Source organism: Carcharodon carcharias, chromosome 16 (assembly GCF_017639515.1).
Source record: "Carcharodon carcharias isolate sCarCar2 chromosome 16, sCarCar2.pri, whole genome shotgun sequence".
In the NCBI taxonomy this organism is placed as follows: domain Eukaryota; kingdom Metazoa; phylum Chordata; class Chondrichthyes; order Lamniformes; family Lamnidae; genus Carcharodon; species Carcharodon carcharias.
In genome coordinates, this window is record NC_054482.1 from 116,675,246 (window position 1) to 116,698,584 (window position 23,339).

A 23,339-nucleotide genomic window follows, 5' to 3' on the forward strand; every position below is an offset into this window, starting at 1 on the left:
TGGAGAGGGGCTACTGAACAGATCGCCAAAGTCAACTAATGAATTTTTAACAAAAGTGTAAAACATTTACTAAACAAGAAAAGATTATATTACAACACTCCTTCATCCACAACTATACCTTTACAGGTATATACAGATTTTTAAGGACACAGTCTAGGTAACCCAACTGGCAACACACTCTGAAACCAAGTGACAGATGCCATCTCAACCAGATGCTATGAATCTCTCATCAACTCCCTCCAGACGTTTGTCACACTGTGAGCCAGCCAGTCTCACTGAACTCCGTCTCTCACACGAGGGTTTCCAAATTCCACTCTCGAAGGACTTGCCTTGGAATCTTTTCTCAAACCAACACTTCCTCTCAGACACCTTCCACAAGGGTTCACCTCCAGGTTTTGAACTCTCCCTGGGTCACCACAGGTATACAAGCTGTCTTCCAAGCATTCTATCTCACCAACTCAGCTGTCAACAGCACACTAGTGCTTCACATGCCCATAGCAAAGAGTTACAGACCTTCAGCCGTCTCTTTGGGCCTTCTTGCCTCAAAAAGCATGACCCTTCTACTGTTTGCAACAGGCAAGGTACAGTGCGTATCCAACCAGCCCGGGCTTGCAAAACTCAAAACATACTGTACAATATTTGATGTGATTCTGCGACTGGAGAACATTTGCTAAATAATCCTCAGGGTGCTAAAAATTACACTGACATGTCAGTCTGGCTCATGATGTGGGACATTTATGTGTACTGGAAGCTACATATATTAATACACAGGGCCCTGTTCTTTGCAGACAGAAAGAACATGTACACACCTAGTGCCTGTTTCAGCTAAACAAAATAGGCGATAGCCATTCACTGGTTCATTCCTCAGGGCAATGAATTGACAAGTCAGAGTCAAGCTGCTTGGTTTAAATTTCAAAATGTTTGGCAGTTAACTGCCAGTCACCATTAACCAGTGCATTCTCCAGAGTCCACTTGCCAACCAATAGGCACTCTCTTCTTATAAGGTATAAAGTTGTTGCTTCCCCTAACATTGGTATTCTTGCGATTGTCCCGATAAGTTTTTCGCAAGGCGAAAAGCTTCAATAAAATGTATTTTTTCAGCAATACTCAAGTTCTATACTATCAAACTAGAATTTAAAGTGCAGAAACAGGCCAACCAGTTCATATCAGTTTTTGTCCTCCACATGTGCTTCATCTTATCCCATCAGCGCATCCTTCTATACTTTTCTCCCTTATGGGTTTATTCAGTTTTCCCTTTAACTGCATTTTTGCTATTCACCTCAACTACTCCCTGTGGTAGTGAATTCCACCATTCTGAGTAAAGAAGTTTCTCCTGAATTCTCTACTGGATTTATTTGTGACTATATTTATTTTTGGCCCCTAGTTTTAGGCCCCCCAAAAGTTGAAACATTTTCTCTATGTCTGCCCTATTGAACCCTTTCATAATCTTATTGTAGACCAGCGGCAGTCAGTCAGAGCAGGAGAGATTGCTGGTCAGCCCTGTGATGGAAAGAAAACTGGAGCCTCTACCATCACTATCCATAGCTCCGGACCAGAACATACATGTAAAAGTGTGTGTTGCCACAGCAACCCCTTCGGGGTTGGTTTGCTCAGTTGACTGGACAGCTGATGCGGATCAAATTGGTGCTAATTGCACAGGGTTTTATCCATGTCCCGGCTAAGGTGAATCTGGGACCCACCATCTTGTGCTACCTGTGGAGTAGGTCGCTGTGGGTCAGACCTGCCCTCAGGCAAAGAACTGAAGAAGAATCTTATTGCTGTAAGCCCAATTTCCCCAGAAAACATCAAACAGACTGACCAGACTGAAGGCTGAAGAAGAGATCCTCATCCTCCAGTAATTCTTGGACGCAGTCCAATCTTGTGTTAATGGTCTCCACGTCAACCAGGGGCTCCAAGATATTTGAGCGAAGTCTGCGACTCCCTCCAGCTGTCTTTGTGTAGTTCAGGACCCCATACAGCGTGTGATTATTTCTGCAAAAAAACAAAACAATCAAGTGCTTTTACTTTGGAAAGAAGCAAGTGACGACTCAACAAAGCATGTATCAGGAACAAGAGGAAGCCATTTAGCCCTTTGGGCCTGAACTTTTTCTCCCAGATTTTTTCTCTTCGCAGCAGTTTCCAGAGACTAGGCTTTAATTCCTGAAGACTCGGAGATAATTTTGGGGTGCTTGGCAACCCTAACGTGGGAAGACGAAGGTTGTGGGGCTGAAGGTTCAAATCAATGACCTCTCATCAGAACCAGAAGATGGCAGGTAGGAAAGTAAGTTGTACAGAGGACATGAAGAGTCTGCAAAGGGATATAGGCAGGTTAAGTGAGGGGGCAAAAATTTGGAGATGGTGTATAATGTGGGAAAATGTGATATTGTTCACTTTGGTGGAAAGAACAGAAAAGCAGAATATTATTCAAATACTGAGGGAATGTAGAATGCTACGGTGCAGAGGGACTTGGATGTCCTTGTACATGAATCACAAACATTTAGCATGCAGGTGCAGCAAGTAATTCAGAAGGGAAATGCAAGAAATTAGGAAGGCAAATGGAATATTAGCCTCTTTACAAGGGGAATGGTGTATAAAATTAGAGAAGTCTTGCTACAACTGTAGAGGGCAATGGGGAGAACACATATAGATTACTGTGTACAGTATTCATCCCCTTATTTAAGGATTGATTTCTTGCATTGGAGGCAGTTCAGAGAAGATTCACTAGGTTGATTCCTGGAATGAAGTAGCTGTGTTATGAGTAAAGACTGAGCAGGTTGGGTTGATACTCATTGGAGATTAGCAGAATGAGAGGTGACTTTATTGAAATATGTAAGATTTAGGGGGGAGGCAGTGGCGTAGTGGTATTGTCACTGGACTACATACGAACATATGAATTAGGAAGAGAAGTCCACTCGGCTTCTCGAGACTACTCTGCCATTCAACAAGATCATGGCTGATCTGAATGTAACCTCAACCTCACATGCCTGCCTACCCCCAATAACCTTTCACCCCCTTGTTAACCATGAATCTATCTAGCCTGCCTTAAAAAATTCAAAGTCTTCCTTCATGGATGATTGCACAATGTTCAGCACCATTCACAACTCCTCAGATACTGATGCAATCCATGTCCAAATGCAGCAAGACCTGGACAATATCCAGGCTTGGGCTGACAAATGGCAAGTAACATTCGTGCCACACAAGTTCAGTGCAATGATCATCTCCAACAAGAAAAAACCTAACCTTTGCCCCTTGACATTCATTGTCATTACTTTCGCTGAATCCCCCACTATCAACATCCTGGGGGTTACCATTGACCAGAAACTGAACTGGTCTAGCCATATAAATATTGTGTCTACAAGAACAGGTCAGAGGCTAGGAATCCTACAGCAAGAAAGTCACTTCCTAACTCTCCAAAGCCTGTCCACGATCTACAAGGCACAAGTCAAGAGTGCAATAGAATACTCTACACTTGCCTGAATGAGTGCAGCTCCAACAACACTCAAGAAGCTTGATACCATGCAGAACAAAGCAACCCGCTTGATTGGCGCTTCTTCCACAAACATTCACTCCCTCCAACACCGACGCATTGTGGCAATAGTGTGTACCATCCACAAGATGCACTGCAGAAACTCACCAAGACTCCTTAGGCAGCATCTTCCAAATACACAATCACTACCATCTAGAAGGACAAGGGCAGTAGACACATGGAAACACCATCTGGAAGTTCCCTCCAAGCTGCTCACCAGCCTGACTTCGAAATATATCACCGTTCCTTGAGTCGCTGAGTCAAAATCCTGGAACTCCCTCCCTAACAGCACTGTGGGTGTACCTACACCACATGGACTGCAGCAGTTCAAGGCAGCTCACCACCGCCTTCTCACAGGTAATGAGGGATGGGCAAAAATGCTGGCCTAGCCAGCGAAGCAGACATGCCATGAGTGAATTTTTAAAAATTCTGAACAATTTGACAGGGTATGAGAGAATTTTTCCCCTTGTCGGGGAGTCTAGAACTTGTGGGCAGTTTCAAAATAAGGGGTCTGCCACTGAAAATGGTGACGAGGAGGATTTTTTTCTTTCCGAGGTTGTTAATCTTTGTAAGTCTCTACACCTGACAGCAGTGGGGGCTGTGTCACTGAATATATTCAAGGCTAAGTTAGACAGATTTTTGATCTGTAATGAAATCAAGGGCTTCTACTGTCCAGTAGTAGCTGGAGGCCATTCAACTTGACATGTTTCACCATTCAAATCGGTCATGGACTGATCTATAATATAACTCTATTTATCCACCCTGGTTCCTAACTCTTAATGCACTTGTCTAAGAAAACTATCAATCTCAGTTTTGATATTTTCAATTGACCTCCATCTGTCACAATTGTTTTTTTTTGGGAAGAGGTAAGAGTTCTCGATTTCTACCACCCTTGATGTGCAGAAGTGCTTCCTGACAACACTACTAAATGATCCAGTTTAATTTTAAAGTTCTGCCCCATTGTTCTGGACTCCCCACCAGAGGAAACAGTTTCTCTCCATCTACAGGATTAAATCCTTTAATCATCTTAAACACCTTAATCAGATCACCCCTTAATCTTCTATGTTTAAGAGGACACAAACCTGGAATGTGCAACCTGTTTTCATTATTTACCACATTAGCCCAGGTATCATTCTGGTGAATCTGCACTGCAACCCTTCCAAGGCCAATATATATTTTTTGAGGTGTGTGCCCAGAATTGAACACAGTTACTCTGGAGGGGGTCTAACCAAAGTTTTATAAAACTGTAACATAACTTCCACCCTTTAAATTTCAGTTCACTTAAGATAAAGGCCTATACTCAATTAGCCTTTTTAATTATTTTTTTGCATATTTTAGTGATTTCTATATTTGGACTCCTAAACCTCTCTGCTCCTCCACAGTTCTGAGCTTCTCGTGATTTAGAAAATCCTTTGATCTAACTTTCTTAGCTCCAAAGTAAATTAACTCACACTTTTATGAAGAGTCAATAAGGAGAAATTGTTTCCACTTCCAGGAGAGGCAAGAACCAGAGAACACAGATTTAAGATAATTAACAAAAGAACTGGGGTGAAGGTTGAGGGGAATTTTATTTATACAGCAAATTTATTACGATCTGGAAAGCACTGACTAAAAAAGCAGTGGGAGCAGATCCACTCTAAACTTTCAAAAGGGAGTTGGATAAATACTTGAAGGGGGCAAAAAAATTACAGGGTAATGGGGAAAGAGCCGGGGGGTGGGACTAAATAGATAGCCCTTTCCATTGAGTGACATAGACATGATGGGCCAAATGGTCCCCTTTTGTGCTCTATCATTTTATGATTATGGGCCAGCAAAAATGCAACCAAATTCATTTTTTTCCATCCAACTTCCCTTCGTTAAAAATGGGTAGCTATTTTCACCGACAGCTTAAAGATTTCTCCTTCAGGTAATAAGCTTGGTTGTATACCTGGGATCCCTGTTGTTAATGATCAGTTCGAGCTGCTGAGCTGAAGCCGAATCTATCATCGCTGTTTGTTCGCTCCCTTTGAAGATGACTTTAAGGGATTTTGGAGCGTAAACAGTATTCTGGATAAATTCAACATACTTCAGCAAGGCTGCCACTGCTGCCAAACAATAATATCTGCAAATGCAACAGTAAAACAAATTCTCAACTGTGTCATGCCTCGATATTTCCCCTTTGTCCTTTTCACTGCAGCCACCAGGTCATTTGCAATGAGCTCAAGTTACGTGTAATTGCATAGAATCATCAGCAATAAAATGCCAAGGCACTTCACAGAAGTTTTATCAGTCAAAATTTGACACCAAGCCAAATAAGGAGATATTAGCACAGGTAACTAAAAACTTAATGAAAGAGGTAGTTAATTTGTAACTATGGCAAAAAAGGGAGACAGGTGATCTGTTTGCAAGCAGCCAGATGTCAAACTAGAGTAATTCTTACTCTGATTTGTTTACTTCTTATTGAGAAAGCAAGTGACCGCCACTCAGCTCCTCTTCATGAAGATATGGGTGAGTCAACAGACCCAGTGCTTGATGTCAGCTGCTGACTGATGAAAGCACCACCACAGGTGTGAGTACCCCATTGGGTTAGATCCAGGAAAGATTAGCCAAAGCTCCCTTTCCTGTGTGGTGTCCAGCAAGGACTTCAAGTGAGAATAGGATCAGGCTCAGCTGTGAAGCCCATGCAATTGAAAACTGGTCACTGTTAAGAACAGACACCTTGCTGAAGTGTCAAGTGCTGCCAGTGTCCATGAAACAAGAACTGCAGGAGAAAGTCACTGGGCGGAATTTTACAACTCCTCCCACTGGCAGGGTTATCTGTGCTGCGACGGGGCCATAAAATGCCATCCAATGTCTTTGGGGCTGGAGGGAATTAAATCAACAGAAAAGAACTATGCAATTCGTGAAAGCTATCATTCTCAGATTCGAGTTAGAAGATTGTGAGTTTAAGCCTCAATTCAGAGACTTGACTACATAATCCAGGCTGACGCCCCCTGTGCAGTACTGAGGAACAGCTGCCCTGTCAGAGATGCCACCTTTCTGAAAAGACATCAAACCAAGATCTTGTCTGGCCTCCCAGGAGGACGTAAAAGGTCCCATGGCACTGTTTCAAAGAACAGCAAACGAGTCCTTCCGAATGTCCCAGCCAATATTTATCCCTCAACCAATGTCATTAAAACCAATTATGTGGCCATCATCTCATTTCTGCTTGTGGGATTTATCTGGGCTCGAATTGGCTGTTTTTCCCTGTTATAACAGTGACTATATTCCAATAGGAAGTACTTCATTGGCTGTAATATTGGCTCAGGAATATCCTGAGGTAATGAAAGTTACTGCAGAAATGTAAGTTCTTTCTTTGCTTTACAAGTAACAATGCATCAAATCTTGCTGAGTATCAGGCCAACTGCCTTTAATCCTCAACTTAATTCCATACTTCAGCTGAATCTCCATTAGCACAGTGCTGAACTCGGGTGTGCAAAGCTGTTCAATGTATTCCAGTCCCTTTGTTTCATTAAAGTACTTTCTCTGAACAGTACTGAGAGCCACACTCTGTGGGAAATAGAAAGAAAACATTCAAGAGTTGGAGAGAATTCACCAGTCTTTTATTTGCAACTCCACACATTGGCATCCCTATAAAGTTTCCATCAAACTTAGCAATAACAAGTATACTCACTGTTTCCATACAAATCATTATGCATGATGACTCAATGTGATTTCATAATAACAACTGTGTAATCAATTGCAGACTAATTGCAAACACCAAACTCTCGAGGGTTTTAACTCCATCAGTTTTTTATTGTTCAGTTTCTTCAATTAAAACTGGATATATAACCCCTGATTAATTTTACTATAAAACATCAGATGCTAACATTCCTCCTGGTGCCCCTCAGTTGCCATCTCTGTAAACACCCCCAGCCCAACAATTCACTGAGATAGTTGTGCTCCTCCAATTCCGGCCTCTTGTGTCCTCCCCCATTTTAATCACTTCACCATTGGCAACCATGACTTCAGCTGTTTGGGCCCTAAATGCTGGAATTGCAGCCCATTGAGCCTGTCCCACCATTCAATAAGATCATGGTTAAACTTCTACCTCAACTCCACTTTCCAACGCCATCCCAATATCCCTCGATTCCCTTAGTGTCCAAAAACTGATTGATTTCTGACTTGAATATACTTAATTGTGTGAGCGTCCACTGCTCTCTGGGATAGAGAATTCCAAAGATTCAAAACCCTGAGTTTAGTCATTTCTCATCTCAGCGCTACGCGGCTAATCCCTTATCCTGAGACTGTGCCCAATAGCTTCTCTAGACCACAGCCTCTCAGCGTTGATGCTGTCAAGCCCCCTAAGGATGTTACACATTTCAATGAGATCAGTGCTTTCTTCTAAATTCCAGAAAATAAAAAATGTGTGTGGGGGGAAAAATCAAAAATAGCGACTTCAATCTTCTTTCTTTGGAGTTCTCCTAATAACCCACAGGTCCATTCAGGGTCATGCCATCAGCTACACTGCCAGGTTTCTTCAGGTGCTCTCCTGTTGGGCAGTCAATGGATAGGCACTGAATAAAGTACACTATGATGCCAATAACCTTCCTGAACTGGGACTAGTTGAGCAGCTCTTTCAGGGCATGATGGGCCGAATGGCCTGTTTCTGGGCTGTATGATTCTATGAATTTCAGAGATAAACAGTAATGCATAATGCAACAACAACTTGCATTAGTTAGCACCTTTAACGTTCTCACTACTCTATCGGTAAATAATTTTCTTCTGAATTCCTTATTTGATTCCTTGGTGAGCATCTGATATTGATGGTTTCTAGTTTTGCTCTTTCCATAAGCGAAAGCACTTGTAGTTAAACATCTCAAGACATGGTCAAAGAGATAGACATTATGGACCTTCTTAAAGGAAGAGAGAGATGTGGAGGGTCAGAGTGGTTTCAAACTGCTAAAGGCATGGTTCCCAATAGTGCTGTGAAAGAAGTCAGGGATGCGCAAGAGGCCATATCTGGAGGAATTCAGAGATCTCAAAGGGTTGTACAGCTATTATAAAACTGACTCTTCTGTTGTCCAAAAACCAAAACACAGTTCAAAATACTGTTTGCAAACTCTGCATCATTCTTACTTTAAAGTTTTCTGTGATAAGATTAAACAACTTGGTCCCACTTCCTTTGTCACAAGTGGTATTTGGCATTATGATTTCTAAAGGTGTTAAAATCTGCAACTTGGTAATAACCTGTAAAACAAATACAATGCAAGAAATGTCCTCATCCCGTAAAATAAATGATTCAAACCTATTTGATTTTACATAGTACAGTAGCTATTAACTTTTTTATTTCATAAATAAATATATGACATATATGAATTAATTATGAACTATGAAGCATGATAAAACAGTGCGACATAAGCAGGGGATTCCCAGTTCAGCTCTCAGTCTGTGCTCAGTTATTGCACCTGGATCATTACAATCAGCCTCAAACAAATCAGGCACGGTTCCCACTCTTAATTCTATCTAGTGAATCCTGCTGAAAAATACACGTGGACATTTGGATCAGAAAAGGATGAGACTCACCCATATCATCAAAATTGTGAGGTTACACCAATCAGAAAAGGATAAACACTCTGGGGCTCTTCACTATTGAAAAGAAAATGCTGAAAATTAACCTAAGAGAGGTCTTTAAGATTATGAAAGGTTTTGATAAAATGGCTATTTTCCAAATTGTAGCAAGACCTGGACAATATCCAGACAGGAGAAGAACAAAACCAGGGGCCATCAGTGTGAGCTAGTCATTCAGAAATTCAACAGGGAATTCAAAAGAAGCTTCTTTATGCAGAGTGTGATGAAAATGTGGAACCCGCTATCACAGGAGATGACTAACAAAAATTAAGGGGAAGCTAGACAAACACATGAGGGAGAAGATAATAGAGATTTATGCAGATAAAGTTAGATGAGGAAAAGTGGAAGGATGCTTAAGTGGAGCATAAATGCCAGTATGAACTAACTGATCAGAATGGCCTCTTTCTCTGCTTTATACACTACATAATTCTATGATACCGTTCACACTGGGTCAGCTCCCGATGTTCTTTTTCTGGAACTGCAATGGGCACTTATGTGAGGTATTTGAAGATTCCTAGTGCCAATAAGACCATTACCTCAAAGTCAGTAAGGCAGGAATTTGTATGAAGGGAGAACTGTACATTGTCTTTTATTGTACAATTTCAGAATTGAAAAAAACCTACGACTTAAAATGATTAGCTTGCATCTCAGGACATAATTCATGCACTCAAAAATGCCCTAAAACTTAATAAATATGTATTCCACAGTGTCATGTACAGGTTGTAAATGTCTATTTACCATATATTTCTGCTGTGTCTGTGGTTGTTTTATATGATTATTTAAACACATGTTCACCTAGTGGTTATGGGCGCTGGAGTAGAAAGCCAGACATCTGAGAGTTCAAATTACATCATGACAAGTTCTGGGACAGATGCATCTGGTAATTCATGGACTAGCACCAAAAAAAATCAAGCAAACTGTCAGGTTGCTATAAAAACCCAGCTGCTTTATCAATGTCCTTCGCATCTGATCTTAATGTGATTTTAGGCTTAGAATTGGACAGCACAGAAGGCAGCCTTTTTTATTCATTCATGGGATGCGGGCGCCGCTTGCTAGGCCAGCATTTACTGCCCATCCCTAATTGTCCGTGAGAAGGCAGTGCTGAGCTGCCTTCTTGAACTGCTGCAGTCCATGTGGTGCAGATATACCCATAGAGCTGTTAGGGAGGGAGTTCCAGGATTTTGACCCAGCAACAGACGTGGAATGACGATATATTTCCAAGTCAGAATGGTGAGTGGCTTGGAGGGGAACTTCCAGGTAAGGTTGTTCCCATCTGTCTGCCACCCTTGTCCTCCTAGATAGTAGTGGTTGTGGGTTTGGCAGGTGGTGTCTAAGGAATCCTGGTGAGTTCCTGCAGTGCATCTTGTAGATGGTACACACTGCTGCCACTGTGTGTGGGCAGTGGAAAGAGTGAATGTTTGTAGATGGGGTGCCAATCAAGCGGGCTGCTTTGTCCTGGATGGTGTCAAGCTTCTTGAGAGTTGTTGGAGCTGCACTCATCCAGTCAAGTGGACAGTATTCCATCACACTCCTGACTTGTGCCTTGTAGATGGGGGCCAGGGTTTGGGGAGTCAGGAGGTGAGTTACTCACCATAGGATTCCTAGCCTCTGACCTGCTCTAGTAGCCACAGTATTTATATAGCTATCCAGTTCAATTTCTGGTCAATGGTAACCCCCAAGATGTTACTAATGGGAGATTCAGTGATGGTAATGCCAGTGAACATCAAGGGGCGATAATTGGATTCTCTCTTGTTGGAGATGGTCATTGCCTGACACTTGTCTGGCGTGAATGTTACTTGCCACTTGTCAGCCCAAGCCTGGACATTGTCGAGGTCTTGCTACATTTGGACGTAGACAGCTTCAGTATCTGAGGAGTCGTGAATGGTGCTGAACATTGTGCAATCGTTAGCGACCATCCCCACTTCTGACCTTGTGATGGAAGGAAGGTCATTGATGAAGCAGTTGAAGATGTTTGGGTTGAGGACACTACCCTGAGGAACTCCTGCAGTGATGTCCCGGTGCTGAGATGACTGACCCCCAAAAATCACAAGCATCTTCCTTCATGCTAAGTATGACTCCAACCAGAAGAGTTTTCACCCCCACCTCCCCCCCACGCCCCACCCCCATCCCCACTGACTCCAGTTTTGCTAGGGCTCCTTGATGCCACACTCTGTCAAGTGCTGCCTTGATGTCAAGAGCAGTCACTCTCACCTCACCTCAGGAGTTCAGCTCTTTTGTCCATGTTTGAACCAAGGCTGTGATGAGGTCAGGAGCTGAGTGGCCCTGGCAGAACCCAAACTGGGCATCAGTGAGCAGATCATTGCTAAGCAAGTGCAACAGTGATAGCACTGTTGGCGACCCCTTCCATTACCTTACTGATGATCTAGAGTAGACCAATGGGGCGGTAATTGGCCGGTTTGGATTTGTCCTGCTTTTTGTGTACAGGACATACCTGGGCAATTTTCCACTTAGCGGGGCAGATGCCAATGTTGCAGTTGTACTGGAACAGATTGGCTAGGGGCACAGCAAGTCCTGGAGCACATGTCTTCAGTACCATTGCCGGAATATTGTCAGGGCCCGTAGTCTATGCAGTATCCAGTGCCTTCAGCCATTTCTTCATATCACGTAGAGTGAATCGAATTAGCTGTCGACTGGCATCTGTGATGCTGGGGATCTCCAGAGAAGGCCAAGGTGGATCATCCACCCGGCACTTCTGACTGAAGATTGTACCAAACGCTTCAGCCTTATCTTGTGCACTGCTGTGCTGGACTCCCCCATCATTGAGGATGGGGATATTTGTGGAGCCTCCTCCTCCAGTGAGTTAATTAATTGTCCACCACCATTCACAACTGGATGCAGCAGGACTGCAGAGCTTAGATCTAATCCATTGGTTGTGGGATTGCTTTGCCCTGTCTATTACTTGCTGCTTATGCTGTTTGGCATGCAAGTAGTCCTGTGTTATAGCTTCACCAGGTTGACACCTCATTTTTGATGCTGCTCCTGGCATGCCCTCCTGCACTCACCATTAAACCAGGGTTGATCCCCTGGCTTGATGGTAATGGTAGAGTTGGGGTATGCTGGGCCATGAGGTTACAGATTGTGTTCAAGTACAATTCTGCTGCTGTTGATAGCCTACAGCGCCTCATGGATGCCCAGTCTTGAGTTGCTAGATTTGTTTGAAATCTATCCCATTTAGCACGGTAGTATTGCCACACAACACGATGAAGGGTATCTTCAAAGTGAAGGCTCCACAATGACAGTGCGGTGGTCACTCCTACCAATACTGTCATGGACAGATGTATCTGCATTAGGTAGGTTGGTGGGGTTGAGGTCCAGTATGTTTTTCCCTCTTGTAGGTTCCCTCACCACTTGCCACAAACCCAATCTAGCAGCTATGTCCTGTAGGACTCGGCCAGCTAAATCAGTAGTGGTGTTACCAAGCCACTCATGTTGATGGACATTTAAGTCCCCCATCCAGAGTACATTCTGCACCCTTGCCACCCTCAGTGCTTCCCCCAAGTGGTGTTCAACATGGAGGAGCACCGATTCATCAGTTGGAGGGCAGTACGTGGTAATCAGCAGGAGGTTTCCACTGAGCCATCGCCTCCCCTTAAACTCCACCAAACCCTGTTGCATTAATAGAAAAGCATCATACAGTTAATCAGTTGAGGATGAGGTTTTTTTGGGATGAGTGAGATTCTCCCAAAGCTGTGTACATCACATTTATTGCTCATCCGTCCTCCCACTCTTCCTCATCTAACTTCTTCTTGAACACATTAGCAGCTGGACGGAAGACTGTAAGATGTTCATGCACAGACACAATGAACTAACTGGCCTCCTTCTGTGCCATGAGTATCTATGATTCTATGTTAACAGTTGAGTATCGTTTCGAGGGCATGGGAAGTGTAAGCAAAAGAAGAATTTTTGTTAAATTTATTACCTTAGCATATGTGGTATTGTCTGCAAACTGGGACAATGTTAGCTCAGGGCTCTTCAGGTCAATGCTTGCCATTCCTATTTCACCCCGAGCAAGTCCACGACCCTCTACTACAGCTACAATTACTGAAGCAACAACATGAGCTGAGACTGCAGAAGAAGAAGTAACTGTACAAAAGAAAATGTATTAGGACTACCATAAATATAGCACTAGCAGCACATTAACTACTGCACTGTCTACAATATTGCACTTTGAAACCTCTCATTAAAAAGTTATCACAGGAAGTGTGCCTCAATCCGCAATCTCAGGACCGAGTCCATGCCGGATTTTGGAATTTGCCCGTTTTCAGGAAAAAAAATTGGAACCCTCTTAATTCAGTGAATAAAGGACACAGGAAAACCAAATGATATGATTGTAAAGCACTTTTGGTTAATGGCCATGTCCCTACTGATATTAATTCACTTCTCACAGAATGGATTTAATAACTCTTTCATGCCTCCCTCACTTTCCTACAGGTGGGGTCAAGGTTAAACCATTTGGAGCACAGGAAAGGTCAGGTATGTAAAACTGATCCGTATCTGGCATACTAATGCAGCAACTCCCCAAATTTTTCAGAGATGGGTCAGGTGGGGGGTCAAAGTTTGCTAAGCCATTCGGAGTGCAGGAATAAAATGTCCGGCTTTTGGATAAAGCCAGTTTTCAGGTAGACATACAGGTACTCTACCTGTATGTCTGTCTGTTCATGCAGAGACAAGAAGTTCCAGATTAATGAAAAGCAAACTGAAAGGGAGAAATCTCATTTTAAATGTGGACAGTAAGCTTGACTATGGTCTTGTCTAAAATATGTTTTGCAATAAAAAGCCCTTTTTCAGTGTTTCACTGTCAGTTTAAATTTAAACTTGCATGGGATTATGGTTTTGGGTGGACAGCACATTGAAATACAATGAACCACAATTGCATGGGACAGGTTAGGTGCACCAGACAACATTTTGTCCTTTCCATCCTCACTGAATGTACTGATTAATGTAATGTCTTTCACCACCTCAGGATGGCCCAAAGCATTTAACAGTGAGGTACTTTTGAAGTGTAAGCTATGTTGTAATGCAGGGAATGCAGCCAATTTACACTTGGTAAACTCCCATGAACAGCTATGAAATAAATGACCAGATAATCTGTTTCAACTGTTGGTTAGGGGATAAATATTGGCCAGGACACCAGGGAAAACTCACTTGCTTTTCCTTTGAGTAGTGCAATGGGATCTTTCATGTCCATCTGAAAGAGTAGACATAACCTTGGTTTAAAGTTTCATCTGAAAGGCAGCATCTCCGACAGTGAAGCACTCCCTTGATACTGCACTCCTGTGAAACCCGAGTTTTGAGCTAATCTCTAGAGTGTGAGGTAGCCAAGGTCTACTGGCTCAGAGTAGAGTGGGTTACCACTGAACCACAGTTGACACTAGTTCTGTTAATTAGGAAAACTTATACCTCACTGGTTCTTCCACAGCTTAAAAACACAGGGTTTAATAAAACTGCCCTTTGCCAAACCGAATAAAACTTATAAACTATAATATGTTGGCAAGTAAACCAAATTGCTACTTGAAAATAACAAATCCAGCTGTAAAAATCTGCACTATTTACCAGATCAACCATGTGCCACTATATATAAAGCTCTGAAAAGGAAGCAAAGGAATATAGTGTGATTAAGTAATTGAGCAAAAAGGTGGCAGATTCAGTATAATGTGAGGAAATCGCATCTTGAATACTGTGTGCAGTTTTGATCTCCTTATTTAAGGAAGGATGTAACTGTATCGGTAGCAGTTCAGAGGAGGTTTACTAGAGTGATACCTGCAATGAGTGGGTTGTCTTATGAGGATAGGTTGGACAGGCTGAGCTTGTTTCCACTGGAGTTTGGAAGAATGAGGGGTGACTTGATTGAAGTATAAAATATTCTGAATGTTTTTGACAAGGCAGACGTGGAAAGGATGCTTCCTCTTGTGGGTGAGTCCAGAACAAGGGGGCGTTGTTTTAAAATTATGGGTCACCCTATAGGACAGAGATTAGGAGAATTTTTTTCTCTCGGACAGTTGCGTGACTTTGGAACTCTGTGCCTCAAAAAGCGGTGGAAGAGTGGGGTCGCTGAGCATTTTTAAGACAGAGGGAGATAGATTCTTGTTAGGCAAGAGAATCAAAGGTTATTGGGGATAAGTGATAATGTAGAACTCAAAACACAAACAGATCAGCCATGGTCTTACTGAATGGCGGAGCAGGCTCGAGGGGCTGAATGGCCTACCTCTTCTTATTTCGTATGTTCATAAAATGAAACTATTTATTTTGGCAGGAAGAATCAAAGAGCAGAATACTTTTTTAAAACATGGGAAGCTAGTAAATGGTGGTATTCTGGGGGATTTGATGGTCACTGTACATGAATCATGGAAAGTTAACATGCAGGTACAGCAAGCAATTAAGAGGGCAAATTGCATGTTAGCCATTATTGTTAGTGGGCTAGAGTATAAGGGCCAGGAATTCCTTCTGCAATTGTTCAGGGCTTTGGTGAGACCATACCTGGAGAACTGTGTGCAGTTTTAGTCCTCTTACCTAAGAAGGAAGAATATACTCACCTGACAGGGGGAATGCAATCAAGGTTCACTAAACTGATTCCTGGGATGAGAGGGCTGTCCGATGAGATAAGATCAAGTAGGCTAGGGCTATTTATGTGGAGTTTAGAAGAACAAGAGGTGATCTCTTTGAGTGCATAAAATTCTTAGAAGGCTTGATAGGGTGGTTACTGACAGGCTTTTTCCCCTAGCTCGCGAGTCTAGAACACAGGATTATAGCTTCAGAATAAGGGATAAATTATTTAGGACTGAGATGAGGAGAAATTTATTCATTCAACCAGTTGTCAGGAAGATATAATCATTTTCATAATGTTATTAGAATTTATTATAAAGTACAGTAATAGTTGGGTCTCTGTGTGTGTGTAACTTAATTGAATTAAAGGCAGCTGGTCTGAAAGCTTTGCTGTAACAGAAAACAAGTTAGGTTTGAAATGTTAAGTAGGTAAACATAGGTGTATATCATTAAGATATTAATGTATATAGTGTTACTGGAAATTATTTTAAATTGGACTTGTAGTAGGGTCTGTGTCTGTGGGGATGAGTGTGTGTGTCTTAACTGGATTAACACCAGCTAATCTAGGTGCTTTGATGTATAGTAGTTTTGAGATGTTAAACAATAAGGTTGAGAGTACATTTGCATTTTGTTGAATAAACCATTCAAAGACTGAGGATGAAATCTTGCACCTAACTAGGAGACACCAAGCATTGTGCTTATATTACTAATAAAATTGGTGCTATGAAAGGGGTTTTATTGTTGGAAGAGGTGGAGTTCAAAGGGCCTGGTGATACAATTAGAATTTGCATTCAAAGGGGAGGCTAGGTATATGCAGAAAATAATTTTGTCTGTGTAAGTCAGAGGCATGCCAATTGTAAGCCTACAATGGCGCAAAGGAGCCAAATTGAAAGGAACCTCATTTTGAATTTGTAAGGTAAAATGTGCTTTGCCTGGTGTCTAAGTTTATTGTTGTCTTGGTGAAGATTTACCTAGGAGTGATTAATTTGGGGATTTGTTTAAAAGATATTATGGTAGTAATTTGTACACGTGTAGGTGTTTAATTCCTTCTTAAATTAATACATTTTTAATTTAATTTATATAAAAACCTCTGGAGGTTTGGTGGTTTCATATCTGAATTCAGAACTCCATATCAAACATACTAATTGAAAATATAGGTTATGACATTTGTTTAAAGTTTCCCTCTGGGATTTTAAATAACTCAGCCTTTATCAATTGCTGTGTCATAACAGTGTAAAGGGAACATTTGCATTTTCAAATCAACCAGACCAGGCTGATTTCAAAGGAGGAGTGAAATATTACATGTAGCCAGGAGAAGTTAAGATACAGTAGGTTTATTTTTCTCAAAGATTACTGTCAAAAATGGTACTATGGGAGATTTTATTATTAAAGGGGTAAAATTCCAAAGACATAGGGCTGAATCTCCCCCCACCCCACCCCAGTCGGGGGTAGGGATTGTGTGGGGGCGGCTGCGAACCTGGTCGGCACCCTTGATCGGGGACACGCTGCCATTTTACGTGGGTGTGCCAATTAAGGCCCACCCAGCGTGACACTCGCCCGGAAGCACTAAGCGCTCCCAGTGCGGGCAGGGAAGGGGGGGTGAGATTCCCTGAGTCGTTCCCTACATGTGCATGAAAGAGCACAGATCTCCCTGAGGCATGGAGGTGCTTCTGGGAGATCAGTTTGACATGTGTAAATTTAAATAAAGGGAAATAAAAACTTTTAAAACATATCCCCTCATGTGACACTGTCATGATAAAGAATTGTTTTAAAATTTTTTATCGACTTTTAAAACACTTCATGAGACCTCATCCCACCTGTGGATAAGGTTTCATGAAAAATGCGAAGGCCACCTTATGGTTGGATGGACAGCTCAGCTCGGCAGGCGAACTGAAAACCTAAATGACGTGCGGTGACGTAGGGATGCCCCGCCCCAGCTCACCGACTGGAGGATTCTGCTCATAGTAAAACAATGGGAATTTGCATTCAAAGGGGAAAATATGTATAAAGGAGAGAAGGCTGTGTGTGAGGACAGGAATTCTAAGACCTAAAACAAGTGTGAGAAACCTCCAGCATCGAAGCCTCAAGCTGCTGTCTACAAAGAACTAAAGTTAAGAAAACTCACTTTGAATTGGATTGTTCAGGGTATCGTGTTTCTTTGCCTGGGTCTTTTAAAATATGTGTGTCTTACTGTTGCCTTAACGGAAGTGTAACTGAGAATTAGATTAACTAGTGGATTTAGAAGTTATCATAGTAGTAATTTGTAGATCTACGTGTGTGCTTAAAATCATTTTGTCTATTAATAAAGATTTAATTTAGTTTTGTAAGAAACCTATAAAATTCAGTGGTCTTATTACTACTGAATTCAAGGCACGCATCTCGAAATGTATACAAATTGCAAAACAGTTGTGGCAGTTGTTTCAAGTCTCCCTTTGGGATTTGAGCAGCACAGCATTTACCATCAGTTGTGCCATAACATAGTTGTAAATCTTTGGAAAGTGCTGTGACTTTTTTTATTATGGGTTGGGTGAGGTGACAGGCCCTGAGTCTACCTCAGCTGAAAAGGGGATTGAACCCCATACTTCTGGCATTAATCTGATCCACACATCAGCTATCCAGCCAACTGAGCTTACCAGTCTCCCGTACTGTACCACATCCAATAATGTCATGCAGAATCATGGAATGCTACAGCACTGAAGAAGGGCATTCAACCCACCGTACCTGTGCCGGCTCTTTGAAAGAGCTATCCAAATAATATCACTTTCCTGCTCTTTTCCCATTACTCTACAAATTTTCCTCCTTCAAAGATTTATCTAATCGTCTTTGGAAAGCTATTATTGAATCTGCTTCCCTTTCAGAATCGCATTCTATATCATAACTGGCTTCATGAAAAAAATTTCTCATCTCCCTTTTGGTTCTTTTGCCAATCACCATAAATCTGTGTCCTTTAGTTATTTACCTGCTTGCCACTGGAAGTTTTTCCTTATTTGCTCTAATCAAACATACTCAAGATTTGGAATTCCCCTATTAAATCTCCGCTTAACCTTCTATGCTCTAAGAACAGTCCTAACTTCCCCCACATAATTGAAGTCCCTCATCCCATACATCATTCTAGTAAATCTCCACTGCACCCTCTCCAGGGTCTAGCCATTTTCTATGACAATGTGTTACAGCTTTGAATAACTTCTTTAAAAGAGTTACCTTCCACATGTATAAATAATAAAAACGTAAATAAAACAATTGTAACATAAATATACTGAAAGCTGATTGGCAGCAAGTACTGATTCTCATAGGTATGCTGCTACTGATGATGTTCTAACACTTAATGTGATGTCACCTACAAGCAAAATGAGGGAACTAAAAACAAAACAAATATTGGGCAGAATTCTCCCATCCTGCCTACAGCGGGTTTCATGGTGAGCTGGAGAGAAGAATTTAGCGGGAGGACAAAAGTCAGAAACCCATAAGTGTAAAAATAGTTTGCGATTCTCCTGATGGCAGGTTAGTGGCAGTTTGGGTATCGCGCTGACCAGCGACATGAATGCCATTTGCATTCATTACTATCTCATGAATGCTCATTAAATTAGCTTCTCACCGGAATCACGTGCGGCCTCTCAATCTTACGTCACACCCGCAGGAAATCACGTCAATCTGAATCTCTTTTGAAAGGATGGCGTGCAAAGGTCTGACCCCCACTTAACGTGCGACTTCAAGGTGAGTGCAACACAAGTAGCCTACCTTGAATAACACCGCACTGCGACGGTCTCGTTGCAATGTCAGTGGGACGCCACACCGCTGGGGCTGTAGGGTTGGTGTGCTCCCACTGCTTGCTTCTGTAGTCACAAGGACATCACTGTGCAACGGTACTCAGGCAGGGCTCATCTTTCAGACACTAGCCAGTATTGCGATGAGGGAAGTGGGACATGTAGGGTCTGCAACAGTGGCATCCACCAGGAGTCCAGAAGGACATTACTGTGCAGCTGTACTCATACAGTGCTGAGCATTCAGAAACCAGTATTTATACTGGGGAAGAGGTTGGGGGGCTGGGGAAGAGGTTGGGGAAGGGGAAACACATTGGGGGGGGGGGGGGGCAATGGGGAAGGAAGGCTTTGAAGGGGGAAGGGGGCACAATGGGAGGCAGAGGGGCAGAAAGGCAAGGAGGCAGAGGAGGAGGGAGAACAATGGGAAGCAAAGGGTAAACTGAGAGGTGGAAAGTTGGAGCCCCACAAGGGTAACTGAAAAGCTGACAAACAAGAAGGTAAAAGGGATACCACATGTATGAATGGGAGGGGGTGCACAGAGAATAGGAAAAGGGGTTGGGGGAGGGTTATTAGTGTGTCACAAGAAGGATTAGACACATGCAGGCTCATAACGGGGGTGGTGTTAGGAAGGGAGATAGTATACTCTTCAGTCCTGAGGGCAATGGGGCACTCTGTGAAAGTCAAAGTCCTTGGTCTGGGGCTTGCGGTCAAGACTGAGAATAGAGATTGGGGCTCGGTAGACCTCACAGTCAACCTTCAGAGAGTGGAGAAGTGATGGGGTGCAGCTGGTACACTGCAGGAGTAATCACTGGGAGCACGGTATATTCCCGCTACAGGGAGGGGCAAGGGCTGTGTGCTCAGTCGAAAAAATGCACAGCTTGGTGTGCAGGGCAGGCTCACAGTCGCTTTCCATGGTCTTCTGTGTCTCTGTACTGGGCAGCAGATGGTATGGTGATGGTAATGGGAGGCATCTGCAGCTTCTATTTGGGGAACACAATTAAGGAGGAGGTATGTGAAGCTTTCCTAGGTGAGGGGGGTGTCACATCTCAGTAGGTGACCATGCACACAGCCTCCTGGAGGGAGGGTAGAGGTTCAGATAGGGCATGGGCACTTCAGTAGCGATGGGCTCAGTGGGAGGGCAAGAATGTCCACCATAACAACAATGGGATTTGATAGTATTGGGGGAAAAAGCTCTACCTTCACATCGTGAGATTCCAGGTATACTTCTGGGACTTGGACAGTGAGAGGGGGACCGTTGAAGCTCATTTTGAAATAGTAGTGCAAAAACACCATCTTGCTCTACTGGAGTTGTGGCCCAGTTATAAATCATAAGTAGAAGCGAATCTGAATGGGAGGGTTCTAAGGCAGTGTGGGAGGAACACACTGCTGGACTAAGGGGCCCTTTCTGGGGCACCCTCTAACTTGCAACACCAACAAGGGTGAACTGGAGTTTTATTACAGAGAAAGGAGGAAGACCGCCTTGCAAAGAAAGCCAATGGAAGTCAATGCTTTTATCAGCGCTGTCACAGGGATACTTAGTCAATAGCTTAACAACACATTTGCAGCATATCAGCATTAACACATTGGAATGTAAAATTTAGGAATACAGGCAATCGGCAAGCAGGCACAGGTGCAGTAATATGGCATTGTATCAATAGAGGTCAGTCACGTGACTCTGCTGCTCCACCAGGGGGTCCTGCTTGATGTCCAGGCTCAAGGGGAACCAGAGCAAGAATAAAAGGGTCAGGAGAGACCCAGACAACAGAGACAAATCTGCAGACCTAGGGTATAACGAAGACAACTACCCTATTCACAAATGAGTGAGAGATGATGTCAGGCACGTCTGCACTTGTCCAAAGCTAAGGTGGATTTAGGAGGAGGCAGTGGTGTAGTGGTACTGTCACTGGACAAGTAATCCAGAAATCCAGGGTAATGCTGTGGGAAGCCGGTTCAAATTCCACCATGGCAAATGGCGGAATTTGAATCCAATAAAAGTCTGGAATTAAAAGTCAAATGATGACCATGAAATCATGATCAATTGTTGTAAAAACCCAGGATAAAAGCAAAAAACTGCGGATGCTGGAAATTAAAAATTAAATTTTGTAGTCACTTTTTGGTCACAGGTGTGTTACCATTGTTAAAATGTTGCACTTCTGTAAATACATTAGATGTTTGTGAATGGCTTGGTCAACTGAAGGCATTGTGATTACGTACATACATCATACAGACTCAAAACGTTAACTGTATTCCTCTCCACAGATACTGCCAGACCTGCTGAGTTTTTCCAGGTATTTTTATTTTTGTTGTAAAAACCCATCTGGCTCATTAATGTCCCTTAGGGAAGAAAATCTGCTGGCCTTATCTGGTCTGGCCTATATAGAGATTCCATATCCACAGCAAAAGCTCTTAAATGCCCTCTGCAAGCCTAGCAAGCCACTCAGTTTCTCAAGGACAAATAGGGATGGGCACCAAATGCTGGCTTAGCCAGCAATGCTAGATCCCGTGAATGAAAGACCTGACGCCCTGTGGAATGGGAGAGTATCCCCTGCCAGTGGCTTAAAAGGTGACTATCGTGCTCATTTTCTTTCAGGGTTGTTCCAGGGATCTACAGGGGACCTGTGCAGCATCTCGCAGTCCACAACACATAGATGCATAAAGGAGGTCACAGATGCCCTTTACAGCAAGTCACATCATTAAAAGGTTAAAAATAGCCAGGCAAGTATCACAGCTTCACAACTAACTCAGGCTTCCCAAGTGCAATCAACTGTACTCATGTGACTTTAAGGGTTCCGATGCAGCACCCCCTAATGTTTAGGTAGCAATGGCAAACATTACATGAATGTACACTGGTGTGTGTTCATCAGAAGCACATAATGCATGTTTGTGCTAGGTACCCTGGAAGTTGCCATGACACATATATTCTGTCACTGCCAGGTGCCTGAGATTTTCAAAGGGCCTGAACGTCTGCAGGGATGGCTGTTCAGGGATAAGTGAAGCGCTAGCTGATGACACCAGTGCGTCGGCCTCGGAATTGTTCTGAGGAAAGGTAAACACTGCTCACAGCTCCACACACATCCTACTAGAGCAGCCCTTTGGGATTCTGAAGATGTGCTTCAGATGTTTGGACCGCTCAGGTGGCATACTACAGTACGCTCCCAATAGGGTTTCACGCATCATCATTATGTTGTGCCCTTCACAACCTGGCACTGCAAAAAAGGTGATCCTTTGCCAGAGGGTGAAATAGAGGAGGATGAGTGCTCTTTGGAGGATGAAAAGCACGAGACCCAGGAACCTCAAGAGAGTGATTAGGGTCAGTTTGAAGGAGACAACACTATAAAGACATGGGAGACATGTCCATGATACTTTAATCACTGCCAGGTTCCAGGAAGAGTAATGTGAAGGCAAGAGGAAATGGCCACAGACCTCCTGGCCCTCAATGCCATTCCCTTTCATCTCAAGGAATTTCCAACCAATCGAATTGAGAACGAGTCCAGAAGTGACACTTGCATCTTCTGGCCTCATGGTTCACCAGGCCATGATCTCTACAAAGGTCCGTGATGCCCTCTGTATGCGCTCACTCTGGGAATTGGGAGTCCACTCAACAACAAGAGCGATACGTGAAGTGACTTGAAGCAGTCGTCGCCACATAATTAAGAAACTACAGTGGACAGTGAGATGAGGACATGGTTAGGGATCTCCTCCTTCCGTCCATGTCTTGCCCTTCACAACTACCACTTCAGAGACACAAATGCCGCTAATCAATCCAGGCTGATGAGCTGCCCTCACACAATGGTCTTCTGTGAGGAAGATGGGTTAGAAGTGCTTAAATCACAAGCTTCTAATAAAGATTTTAACCCATCTCTCTGACATCATACAAGGGTGCAGAGACCATCTTCAGG

General features: G+C 43.0%; 1 protein-coding gene across 1 annotated transcript in view; it reads right to left on the reverse strand.

Moving 5' to 3' along the window:
• msh4 (mutS homolog 4) overlaps nucleotides 1-23,339 on the reverse strand; it is a 108,141-nt gene that overhangs the window by 68,240 nt on the left and 16,562 nt on the right. The window contains exons 3-7 of the mRNA XM_041207852.1: nucleotides 13,056-13,219; nucleotides 8,624-8,734; nucleotides 6,939-7,054; nucleotides 5,454-5,627; nucleotides 1,820-1,992 (exon numbers count right to left, since the gene is read on the reverse strand). Of these exons, the coding sequence (XP_041063786.1) occupies nucleotides 1,820-1,992; nucleotides 5,454-5,627; nucleotides 6,939-7,054; nucleotides 8,624-8,734; nucleotides 13,056-13,219 (738 nt within the window). The remainder of the gene's footprint in view (nucleotides 1-1,819; nucleotides 1,993-5,453; nucleotides 5,628-6,938; nucleotides 7,055-8,623; nucleotides 8,735-13,055; nucleotides 13,220-23,339) is intronic.